Here is a 13,168-nt window from a genome sequence, read left to right on the forward strand (position 1 = left end):
AGTTAAAAAAAAGTCCAAAATCCGTCCAAAAAATGTTGGGCTTTTTTGGACGCTTTTGGTTCAGTCGATCAAAAGCGGAGGTGCACAACTAGATGTTACAACAGTCCTAAATCCAAAATTTTAACATCCTACGGTTAATCATTTTTCAGTTATGCAACAAGATACGTACGTACGTACAGACGTCACGCCGAAACTAGTTAAGAGTAGATTCAGGGATGGATAAAATGGATATTTTCTTTGAAATCTGAAAACCAAACTCTTTCGCGATCACAATACTTAAATCACAAATCACAATAGGAAGTAAAATAAAATATTTATACTATTACCGACTATTTACACACATTTTACCGCAAAATAATTTACAATAAAATTATAATAGTTGCACGCGTAATAAAATGTACCGAAACACAAAAAAATGAAGAAAAATATAATTTAAAGTAATTAAATATACCATTTTACGATTTATATTACGCTTGCTATCAAATCCTTCAGTTGACTAAAAAATATGTCATATAATTAGATAAGCCTATACACACGTATAATAGAAAAAAATACTTAACTTCCTATCAGACCTTGTTCAATCTTTAATATTGAACAAAAAAGAAAAATAAACTGACTGAGTCACATTAACAAATTGAAACACAATTTTAAAACAAAAACTACATTATTTATCACAAGTTTCAGGAATTTTAATACATCAAAGCGTACAACAAACCGATTCACGGAACTTATCTTAACACTTAAAATTAACACCACCTGTAAATTAATAATTCCAATGTTGTATTCACTTTTTATACAGCGTTTCATTACTACTAATCCATACTAAATTAGCTTTTTATCCTTTTTTTATTATTTTGGCCGTTTTATTTAAAACGTTAATTATTACCACTTGAGGGGGCCATTAACCACAATTTTTTGTATAGTATGACTACTTTCATAAATTAAGATACACGGAAAATTTATTTGTTCGAGTGAATAGATAAAGTAAAAAAAGCCTCTTTAAAATAAACGATTACGTTAGAATAATCAACGATGATATCATTGTAAGCAACGATATAATTTTACATATGCCGCCTAATCTCAGCCGTTTTAGGAAAACAATAAAAAGCTAACAACGATGTTGATGAACTTTACCGGCATCTGCATAGATAAAAATTTCTCAAGAGCTAAACTGAAAATAATTAATTACTTGCTTTTCTTTAACTTACAATGTTTATTTTCACGTTTCCCCTCAAATCCTGCATTAATTTAACATACTTCCTGACGTTGCCGACCGATGAAATTGTTTCCAGTTACTAAGGTCTGGTGAAAATACAATAATCCACCATTACTTCTGCAAAGGTAAATTAAGGTTGCGGATGTAGAAAAATTGCAAATTATGCAAAACGGCTATGCGGAGATTTTGGGATCGCAGATGACAAATCCGACAGCCGTTTGACATAAACAAATAACAAAAACTTACGTACGGGAGTTTGTGTTGTTTCGAATTTGACATTTCGTCATCACACACACACACACACACACACACACACACACACACACACACACACACACACACACACACACACACACACACACACACACAAATGATTTTTGGCGTGCAGTATGTTGACACAGCTCCTGACGATTCACTCGGCTCCAAATTAACAGGAAGAAAACCTTGCAATAATGATGCATATCAAAAACGGATCGAATGAGAAATCTTTTATAAAAATGTTTGTCGAAAATTGTTATAATTAAGTAAATGATATAAAAACGTCACTATGCAAAATCTTCACTATTTCGTTACTTTGTATAGTAAATGTTTGGTTGAAAATCTGTTTGATATTTTATAAATATATTAAAAATTTCAATATAGGATGTTATCCTTTGAAATCCAAATTAACCTACTAATTAAATTCATGCGATGTATGATAATTTATTAAAGTACGACTAAAAAGTATAAAGCGAGTTTTAAAAAAAAATTGAAAAATCTTTGTAATATTACGAGAGTAAGTCAATTATTATCCGCAATTTAGTTATGTTTTTGTTTATGTCGGTAGTACTATCGTGTGTTGCGTAATGACCATGCGCGGTTTAATTGCTGTTATATCTGTGCAGGTTTGATGCTGCTAGGTTAGTTCCATTATCGCTGCCCTGCCGTTAACCGTGGCTGCTCCGCTTTCTGTTTGCACCAAAGAAGAGCGACGTTCAGCGATACTTTTTTGGGGTCGGAAGGTGTATCGACGGTGGCAATTCATCGAAGACTTTCGATGAAGAATCTGTGCTGTTGAGGAATACTGGATATGATTGTTGTTAATTACCCGTCTTTATTTCATATCAAATATTAAGAATTCTATGTCGTACCGTTAACCGATCCACTTTACTTTCCAAATTTCCCAAATAGAACGCAACAGGTCTCTAATTCGTCCTTCACTTTCATATTTCAGAAAGTTTTTCATTACGAAAAATATGGTCTTTTTAAAAGTAGAAGAGACAAACAACACATCACTGTTTAGCCGTTTGCTTAATACGAGGGTTATTTTTTTGTTCAAGGTGCGATCGGTCGCGAAATAAAAACCCGCGCAAAAATCGGATGAACCTTTGCGCATATGTATTGCGCAGCGTCTCTAGTACGGCCTTCAATCACGCCGCGTCACTTCGTTTAGTTCTGAACACGCAGCTAGCGCGTAAACATGTCTACAATAGAATCTCCCACCAAGAGTGAAGTGCGTGAGGTAATTCGATTTCTTCAGGCTGAGGGGTGTAATGCGGCTGAAATTCATCGACGAATAAGTAATTTGTACGGTGAAACTTCAACGAGTGACAGCAAAGTGCGACAATGGTGCAGGAACTTTAAAGCAGGACGTGCAGACGTTCATGATGCAAGCGGTCAGGGAAGGAAGCGAGTGTCAACCGATGATCTCGTTGAGCGAGTGCATGAGGCGATTCGAGAAAATCGTCGGTTCACAATTTCTGTATTGAGTGATTAGTTTCCTGAAATTTCAAGGTCAGCTCTCTACACCGTTGTGAGTGAGAGACTTCAGTACCGCAAACTGTGTGCGAGATGGGTTCCCATGATGCTGTCCGACCGTCACAAAACAATGAGAATGGACGCCTCCCTAACGTTTCTCCAGCGCTACCGGAATAAAGGAGAAGATTTTTTGAACAAAATTGTCACAGGGGACGAGTCATGGGTCCATTTCAAAACAAAAGAACAATCCAAACAGCGAATGCATTCTCATTCGCCCAGTAAACCAAAGAAGTTCAAGAGAACCTTCTCCAACAGAAAGTGTATGGCTACTGTGTTCTGGGACCGGAATGGAGTTCTTCTCTTGGTGGAATTCATGGAACGTGGCACGACCATCACTGCAGCCTCATACTGCGCGACTCTTCAACGTCTACGAAGGGCGATTTAGAATAAGCGGAGAGGAATGTTGTCATCAGGCATTGTCTTTCTCCATGACAATGCTCAGCCGCACACTGCAGCTGTACCAAAGAAGCTCCTGCAGCGTTTTCGTTGGGAAGTGTTTGATCACCCACCATACAGCCCGGACTTGGCTCCATCCGATTTTCACCTCTTTGTTCACATGAAACGCAGGCTAGGAGGACAACATTTTGGCACAGACATCGAGCTGCAGACCGGCGTAGAAACATTGCTGAAAACACAGGCGGCTTCGTGCTATGACGAGTGTATTGGAAAGTTGGTACCACGCTACGACAAATGTCTAAATCGGAGTGGCGACTGTGTAGAGAAATAGCGTAAGTACTTGTTACAAATAAAAAATTGTTTATTTTCACTGTGGTTTTAATTTCGTGACCGATCGGACCTTGAAAAAAAAAATAACCCTCGTAGATGTGGAAGTATCGCTTAGGCTGGTTTTTTAGATCATTCAATAAGCTCACCCTCTCGAGACTATCCGCTGAACCTGAAATTACATTGCATAGTTATTTTTAAAAACTATCAACATTTTTAAATGTACAGTTATTTTTAGTAAAATAAAAACGCGCGGACGCGAACAAATTATTATCTCCTAACAATGAAAAGATAGTTCAGGCAATACTTCATTGATTTGTATCCTGTTCATTTTAACATTTCAAACGGCCTATTTAAGCAGGTTCAGGGCTAACGTTTTCGTACAAAAGACGCACTCTCGATCATCCGGTTATATATATATATATCCCCCCTCACTCACTGTGTGTGTGTCTCTGGGTGTCTCCCTCCTCCTCAATCACTCTGTCTTTGTGTGTGTGTGTGCCCGCGCGCGTCATCCCGTCCCCTCTCTGTATATGTCTCTCTCTCACTCCTCCCACTCTCGCATAATAGGACTGGAAAGGGTAAGACGAAAAAAAAATTAACAGAGAATTGTGCATGCCCAACAATAAACGGTTATCAATTATAAAAGAAGTGAATAAAAAAAAAAAACTGAATAAAAGAAAAAGCAAAAGAAATGTGCATGCCTGAAATCCAAGCGGATTTCCTGGAGCACTCACCACGCTGCCCGGCAGCAATTTACCGCAGTAAAACTGTCTCAAGTCCTCCTAGACGTGCATTCCCAATAAATAAAAAATGTTTAAGAACCGTGCATGCCCATGTTTAACAACGCGCACGACGACAAAATGCATGTCGTTCATCCCTAAGCGGCCGTTAGAAAGATATATAAATTTGGAATAGAAAAATGAAACCACCTCGGGCCGGCTACTGATGCAATTCAGGGAGGTCAGTCCACCGCAGTCCCGACTAGGCAAAATCGATCTTTCTTATTATATCGTACACGGACCCGTACCACCGGTAAGGCCGCGCGGGGGAAGCTCGTCCAGCTAACAGGACGAATCCCCCAAGCTAAGGGCTGAGTCTCAACAGATCGCAGTGTGGAAACTGCTCTACCGAACACAACACCCCGCTCGTCTGCAAACGATTCCGAATCCCGACATCGAATTCTCCGTAGGGCTATCAATGTAACGCAGTTCGGCCGTGCAGGGACTGGCGGGGGCATGATCATACACCCCTGCTCTATGCCGTGGCCATTGGGCTTGCGACGCGCTGTGCCTAATAAAGTAGCATATGAATTGAGCCTTTCGACTCTCGGGACTCCTGGCGATATCGTCACAACCTTGCCTAGTTGGGATTCGGCCTTAGAGGCGTTCAGGCATAATCCCACGGATGGTAGCTTCGCTCCATCGGCCGTTATAAGAAGTAAAAGTAATGTTTCTATAACACAGAAATGTACACTAAGTTTGGGGGAACCTTTTTTTCTAGTCAGGAGCTGTATTTCTGCAACTCTGAAACAGATAAATCTAGGTATTAAGTGGATATTTTTTTTAACGATTGAAAATCAATTACATTACACTTAAAGATTTTTATAGCTAAACTTTTTACACGTACAGTCAATAGGAAAGGTACTGATAGAAGCTAACAGACCATTTTCCTAGTAAAATAAACCTCGAAACTATTAATATTCTTGGGGAAAATTATCGTAAATCTAGACAAGAATTAAATAACTTAAGCGATCTAAATTTTAAGTTACAATTCTTGAAGTTCGTTTCCAAAACGGCCTTTGCTCTGTTCTTTATCGACAAGAGACAGATTTAGTTACAACAGGAGACGATGGAGAGATCTTATTAGATTATATAGATAAGATATTAATTATAAAACCGAACCGCACACCTTACACTTAAAAACGAGGGGTAGTAAAATTTACAAGTATCGAAACAGAAACTGTAATAATCTATAAATTTGCAGAGCTAATACCGCTCTATGCAGCACGTGTACAAGTAAATACACTGAAAATTATTAAGGCAAAATTGATAGCATGTGTTATGTTATAAATATATATATATGACTATAATTTCTAATATATGAGTATATATGATCCAAAAGATGAAAATTTAATTCATTCCTGTTTTCATTCCGGATACATTATTATAATCTTAAATAGATAGAAAATTTATTTCAATTGTTATAATTAAATTTTATCTTTAAATAATATAATATAACAATTAATTTTACAATTATATATTAATTATACAATTATTAAGTAAAAGAAGTGAATAAACATTAAAAAAATGATGTCCTGGAGCATAATGTAGTAATACCAAAAAAATCGAGGTTGTTAAAAGTAACAAAATATTTTAAGCGCTGTTTAGTTAATTAGTTTCGAAACACATACTAAATCTTTATTCGGCGTTCACCTTAATTTTAAATGATCTAATTTATCTAACATTTAAATCTATTTTCCTACTTTACGTATCAACCCCTTCTCCAACTAGCAGTAAGAAACATAACAACTCTCGATATTTTCAAATTTCCTTTATACGAAAAGTTTTAACGATCAATTAAATATAATCCTTCTTCAGAATCCTATCTCTTATTCTCTAATAATCTTACTTTTCCAATTACCGATTCCAACTTTTCTTTCGGCTTATTTTTGATGAGCGTTTCTAATATAAATTGTGAATCTGTTTTTCCCCATTTCCATAAACCCGTTCATAGCATAACCGACAGTTTCTAAAAACAACATTATTGACATTATTTTGCCAATATAAGAATCAATAATAAACTCCATTCTTTTTAGTAGACTTCTTTCTTTGATAATTCTTATAAATTTCTTATTAAAAGCGTCAATATAATAAACTAATTTTATTATGTTTTTTAAACTGGACAAGTTTTTTTTTTCTTTCCGTAACGGAGGAAAAAGTTCTGCCACCCGCCGTCAGGTCCGCACTGACGGCAGTACGCGGGGCTCTCACCAGCTAAAAAACCTCCCCTTCTACCATGCAGGGACCGGATCTAAGCCATACGGTATGTACAGTCCCTGCATGATCACCCAGGCACTCCACTATCCGAATCCGTGTGACCGAAAGGCGTCCCCAGGAGGCGATCGACGAGCGACGACTCCGAGGAGCCCCCGCCGCCCACCCCCAGAAGCTGGCCTCCCTTGATCACCCATCATAAAATTCCTTGATCCAAGCCTCCATAAATTCGCATCAACTCATCCTGCCGTCGCCTCTCTTCATCGGCCTTCTCTCGTATCATCGATGCGATCGTAGCCGAGACACACTCCCACTTGTCGCTATCGCTGAGCATTACCTCGATTATATTGATGGCCCTCTCCACACCCCGACCCTCGAGCACTACGCGGAAATTGCGCTATCTAGGGCAAAAAATACTATGTGCTCTGCTGTATCCAGTCCGCCGCAATCGTGACAGCGACTTGTATGGCATCTGCCCATCCTGTACAGGTAGTCTCGAAAACATCCATGTCCAGACATGAACTGGGTGGATTTTTCATTATATTTGTTTTGTCATTATGAATATTTTCATAATCGTGGATTTTCGATGTGGCTGCTGGCGTCGATCACTCGCGACATGTGCGATTTATCGCAAGGCCCGTGGATCCGTACGGGAAGATTGAAGGCGGGACAGGTCCTAGCTGTACAGTCTTCTGCCCGTGATTTATCTGCAGACGACAGCGGCAGTACCATTGATCGTGACCAGACGGACTACACTATTGTGACCGATACGGCGGTTGGGGACCGTGGAGTGACTTCGGTATTATGCAGATCAGTTCCACGTGTGTTGCAGGAGGTACGAGATCACCCGGTTTGCTTTTCTGGATCTTCGGGGCGTTCAGGTCAGATTTTGCGGCGCTCTGTAGAGTACCAGTCTAGGCGGATGGGGACGAAGCACTTTATTCATCTCTTCAGTTTAACATCTACACAGCCATCTAAAGGCAAGAAGATACCGCCGGGTCCACCGACCGCAACGGTTGTAGTTAAGGTAGAAGGTAGGGGGAAAGACCTATGTAGATCTCCTCCGCTCCGTAAAGGGTGCGGTGTCACCAGGGGAGACGGGAGCTTTATCCGCAAGGCAGGGTCAGGGAAAAGATTTACATCTCCGGGTGCGTGCTGACAGTGGTGTTGCAGAACTGTGGAGAAGGTCGAGGGCACCACTGCGGCATTAACTGGGAAAGGTGACAGGACTCGTGTTGTTGTCAATGACTTAGACGTACTTACAACGAGGGATGAGTTCATGAAGGAGCTTCGTAAGGCCATTGGGGAGTCAGTGTCCGTGGAAATTTTGTCCGTGCGGCCGGCCTACGGGTCAAAATAGGTGGTCACTTTCACCGTGCCACCTCTTCTTGCGGAGAAATGCGACGAGCACATCCGCTTTGGCTGGGTGGCCTGCCGGGTGATTCGACGTGCCTCAGATGACCCTTGCTTTCCGTGTTGGGGTGCGGGACATAGGGCCAAGTTTTGTCTTGGTCCAGACCGAAGTGGTCATTGTTTTGCCTGCGGTATGGCCGACCACGTGAAGAGGGACTGCACACAGGAACCTCGCTGCCTGTCATGTAGATCGCACAGACATGCACCCGGAGGACGAGAATGTAAGGTGGTCCCGCCTATGCCAGCACCATGAATATGCAGCTGAGTATGAAGCTGAATATGCGGCTGTCCTTTGCAGATACCACAGCGTAGCTGTGGCATCTGCAAAGGACAGCCTCATCCGGGAGGGGTGGGAGACTCCGGCGTCTCATCTTCGATGATCGGGTACAGTGCCGTTGGGGGAAAAGTAAGACCATAGACCCGGCGGGGGATCTCCGTTAGAGGCGAGGCGTTAAGACCGGTATCCCGGTGAGGGGAACCTTTTGGAATCTCCTAATTTGAGGCATGACAAGCGAGGAAGACCGCGTCCCGGCTGCCTGGGCGAGACCTTGTGCTCTTCCAAGGTAGTTTGAGGCGATGGCACCCTTGGAGGTGAACTTATGCTTAGTCGCGAATCCGGCTCCAAGAGGCGGGGAAAACGACGGAGAAAAAGCTTTTTAGTGTATTTATACTTTCAACAAAAAATGGTTTTTTCTTTTACTTTTAACACCGCGTTTAATTAAATCCAATTCGGATAAGATTTCTCATTTAATTAAAAAATTATGAGACCTAAATTACCTTAACGTAATATAATGTAACATCATAATTTAATGCGTAAAATCTATTATAGGTCAATAGATTTAAAGATTATATATTACAGTTACAGAATGCTTTTGTAACAATAAGTCCTTTTAAAGATTTCTCCTCTTGCTGTATAGATAATGCTTCCAATATTTTAATTAAATTACTATTAATCTGTTATATGTTAATAACTATAACATAAATTGTTTGATAGTCTGCTTACTTTTACTTTCGTAAAAATAAATACATACGAATTAAAAAATAATGAAAATAGTAACAGTATATTATTATTATTATTATTTTTGTTGTTAATATAGAGTAATAGTAAAAGAATATTTAGATACAACTGGAATCATTTTTGTCGGGTACCTACACGAATTTTCATACTTTTATTTTCTTTATAACTTTTTAATTTTAACTTATTTTCTTTATAATGGGTTAGGGTAAATATAACAAAAGACTGATCATATTTTTTCACTTATTAGATGGAGCACCTCTTTATTTTAAAAATATGATAAATTAAATTATTAATAAGGAAAATTAAAAACCGAAAAAAGAGATGAATTTTTGGTAAAAATGCGTGCTACTATGCGCTTAAATTCGGTTGACTCTTCTAGCTCAGATAGACTGCCTTAAACATTTTTGACTAAGTTTCTACGTAACTTTTATGTGCTTTAATTTAAAGACTAATAGTATAAATATAATATTAAAAAAAAAAAAAACACCCACACCTAAAACTACAAAGAAAAAGAAATTATAAACGTATAAATAAAGCCGCAACACTTTTATTAAACTATTTAATAGTATATATAAATACAATACTTTATTACCGTTACGTTTTCACCCCCTACGGGTGCTGAAACCTAGCGGTGGCCACAGCGAAATATGGTCACCAGATCATCACGCCACTCTACGCCTCGAGGAATGTACGTAGCGTCTTATCAGTCATACCTGACCCAAAGCGGATGTTTGCTATCTTTAAAGTTAAGTTATAAGTTACAAAATTCTTTTAAACCTCTAAGACGGCGTACAATTAAACGATCATTCAGTAATCAACAAGGTGTTGTCTTCATTAATCACCTATGAACACATAAAGTCCATCCTCGATCTGAAATCTACCGCAACGCTGTTGACCAACGGCGTCCCGTCGACGTCGCAACAATTACAAATAACGTTATTACAAAACTTTCGGTTTTAAAAATAAGTTTCTCTTATTCATCATAGAACGCTTCTTAATCCGAAATTATCACATAATGAACAAATCGTGTTAAGGAACGAATTCATAAAATAAGTGTTTTAATGAACCTTTACCTGGAATCACAATATATCAACAACAGTGTAATCGTTATTAACTGTATGTCAGGAAAACAGGTATCGGGTCAATCCATTAGAAGTGTCCCAAAAAAAGATGAAACTTACCGACTTTTTTCCTATATGTTTCAGGAGCTTAAAACTTTTTTTCTTTCTTTTATTTAAGCAGTTTACCTGTGGCGACCATTTGTTTTACCGTGCGCACAATACGGATTTACAGAAAAAAATCATAACTAAAAAACTATTGGTCCTGGAAGGATGAAACCAAAATATGATTAAATCGATCATATTTTCTCAAACTGTGTACGCCATCCCTACCTCATGAAAAAAATTACCAAAAGTGAAATTTCAACTTTATTAGTAATTCTCTCATAGAAAGAAGAAAGACATATTAATAAACCGCTGGACCAATCTTTTACCTTGAGAAAATACGATTAAATTGTTTAACCTTTCGTACTTTGTGGCGTGGAAATGTTTTTGCGATAGAAAAATAAAATTGAACACGGAAGCGGGAAACTTATATAAAGTGCAATTTTTAAACAATACTTGAGGAAATTTTTTTGATTGAAACGATTATGTAAATTACAAACAAAATATTTCTGTAGGAAATTCAAATTTATTAATTAGAGGTAAATAAATGAATACATCAAAATGACATTGTTTAAGAATTGAAATTTTCTTAATGGTGTTTAAGCCAAGATATATTCTCTGTTTTTTTTATTTGTAAAAAAGCTTTCTGTAAAGTTTTTAAATATTCGTTCTTTAAAATTGGGAAATTACTCCACAATTTACTTTTCATTTTTACTGAAACTAGACACTTACTGCATTTCGTATCTAGCTTTGCTGAAGTAGGTAGAATTTTTCGAGTTATTAAAAAAATTTGGTCGTTTCTGTAAGAGTAAAATCTAACGTAGTATACTACACAGTGAGGTTGATTACACAGAGTCGTGAACGATGAATTATAAAAGTAAAAAAGAAAGTTAGAAATTTCCTGAATATCAATTTGCTAAATAAAATTCCTACTATATTACATTAGAAGAGCAACAAATGCCAGCAATAGATTACAGCAAGATGAATATCAACTGGGACGATCATCCTAGCATCATATTGGCAACGACGATAATTTCATTACTGTCAAAGTACGTATACTTTAACTAGATAATCTATTAAACAAAAAAAACCGTACGCCTATTCCTTGAACATCAAAATAATCACGGATAAAATAAAACGCATCTACAATACCTATCGCAACCAGTTACACCATTTATGTTGTACAAAATAAAGAAAATAAAAACTAGCAAACATATAAATAATTTCAGCATTATCGTTGCTGAAAAATATTAAGCGTTAAATATTTTATAGATTAAATATACGCCAAACATAAACTAACATATCGTAGAGCGAATCAGAAATGTAAAACACTGTTAACAACATCCTTCACCGCGAGCACTGCATCACCGACCTGCTTGTCCTTTACATAATTTTCCCATGTTTCCTGCTACTATTGAATAACAACGCGAAATGAAATTTAAAATAAACCGTACAGATTAATAGTTGCAACAACTTCATAAAACGAGAATAAACAGATTCTGTTAATAATACTATTAAAAACATATATATATATATATATATATATATATATATTGCAGGGAAGTGATAAAAACGGAGTTGATCACATCCCTAAGGTAGATGATTAATTCACAGAATATGTTAAAATTACAACTCTGTGGGGTGATTTTCCTAAAGAAAGTAAGTTATTTGATTAAATCACTCAAGTGTTTCAATGAAAATATGAAATAAACAAGTCAGGACACGCACGGCTCTATGTTTCGCTTGTTACCACTCCCCTCCACAGGAACACATTAGGTTTTACATTTAAGTTATTAGGTTTAAGTTAAGTTTAGGTGGTTTTAGATTAACCACCGGATTGATCTAGTGGTGAACGCGTCTTCCCAAATCAGCTGAATTGGAAGTCGAGAGTTCCAACGTTCAAGTCCTAGTAAAGCCAGTTATTTTTACACGGATTTGAATACTAGATCGTGGATACCGGTGTTCTTTGGCGGTTGGGTTTCAATTAACCACACATCTCAGGAATGGTCGAACTGAGATTGTATAAGACTACACTTCATTTACACTCATACATATCATCCTCTGAAGCATTATCTGAAAGGTAATTACCGGAGGCTAAACAGGAAAAAGGTTTTATAAGAATAAGCGTAAAAACCAATTGAATCTACTGAACCGTTCTACCTATCGTCTGGCTAACAAAAGAAGACACCTAAATTTGAACCGATATAATTTCGTAAATAATAGTTTAAAAAAAATCATAACTGTTAAATCTAAAACTTAAGCCTGTAAGTTTCAAGTTATTTTTGTAGAAAACTAGTTTAAACAGCAAGAAATTAATTTTTTTACTTTACAGAAATCATCTGAAAACACTGACTATGCCATTTGTATATACAATTCCCAATCTCTACAAACTTTCACTATACAAATCTGTAAAATATTTTTGCAAGATCGTATCTTGCAAAATATGTAAAATATTTCGGATCGTATCGGCGATTGTGTGGGCAATAATGGGTCTCTTAAAAAATATGAGCTTCCTTCTCCAACTGTGTTGAAATGATTATCTAATTCTATTAGGTAAACCCACCGGGTTGGTCTAATGGTTAACGCGTCTTTCCAAATCAGCCGATTTGGAAGTCGAGAGTTACACCGTTCAAGTCCTAGTAAAACCAGCTATTTTTACAAGGATTTGAATACTAGATCGTGGATACCGCGGTGTTGTTTGGCGGTTGGGTGTCAATTAACCACACATATCAGGTACGGTCGAACTGAGACTGTACAAGACTACACTTCATTTACACTCATACATATCATCCTCTGAAGCATTATCTGAAAGGTAATTACCGGAGGCTAAACAGGAAAAAGG

The 13,168-nt window shown here is 37.5% G+C and overlaps 1 protein-coding gene across 6 annotated transcripts in view; it reads right to left on the minus strand.

The window, feature by feature from the left end:
- Nucleotides 1–13,168, minus strand: part of LOC142318745 (beta-1,4-N-acetylgalactosaminyltransferase bre-4-like) — an 84,050-nt gene that overhangs the window by 49,170 nt on the left and 21,712 nt on the right. The window contains exon 1 of one of the 6 annotated variants that reach the window (XM_075355200.1): nt 757–899. The exons of 2 other annotated variants lie outside the window; for them this stretch is intronic. In XM_075355200.1, coding sequence (XP_075211315.1) covers nt 757–807 — 51 coding nt within the window. In that variant the 5' untranslated portion in view covers nt 808–899. Of the gene's footprint in view, nt 1–169; nt 276–341; nt 363–451; nt 527–756; nt 900–13,168 lie in introns of those variants that run through there. 3 more of the 6 variants (XM_075355373.1, XM_075355627.1, XM_075355549.1) reach the window with 3 other exon arrangements.

The sequence above is a fragment of the Lycorma delicatula genome, chromosome 1, assembly GCF_047948215.1.
Source record: "Lycorma delicatula isolate Av1 chromosome 1, ASM4794821v1, whole genome shotgun sequence".
Taxonomy (NCBI): domain Eukaryota; kingdom Metazoa; phylum Arthropoda; class Insecta; order Hemiptera; family Fulgoridae; genus Lycorma; species Lycorma delicatula.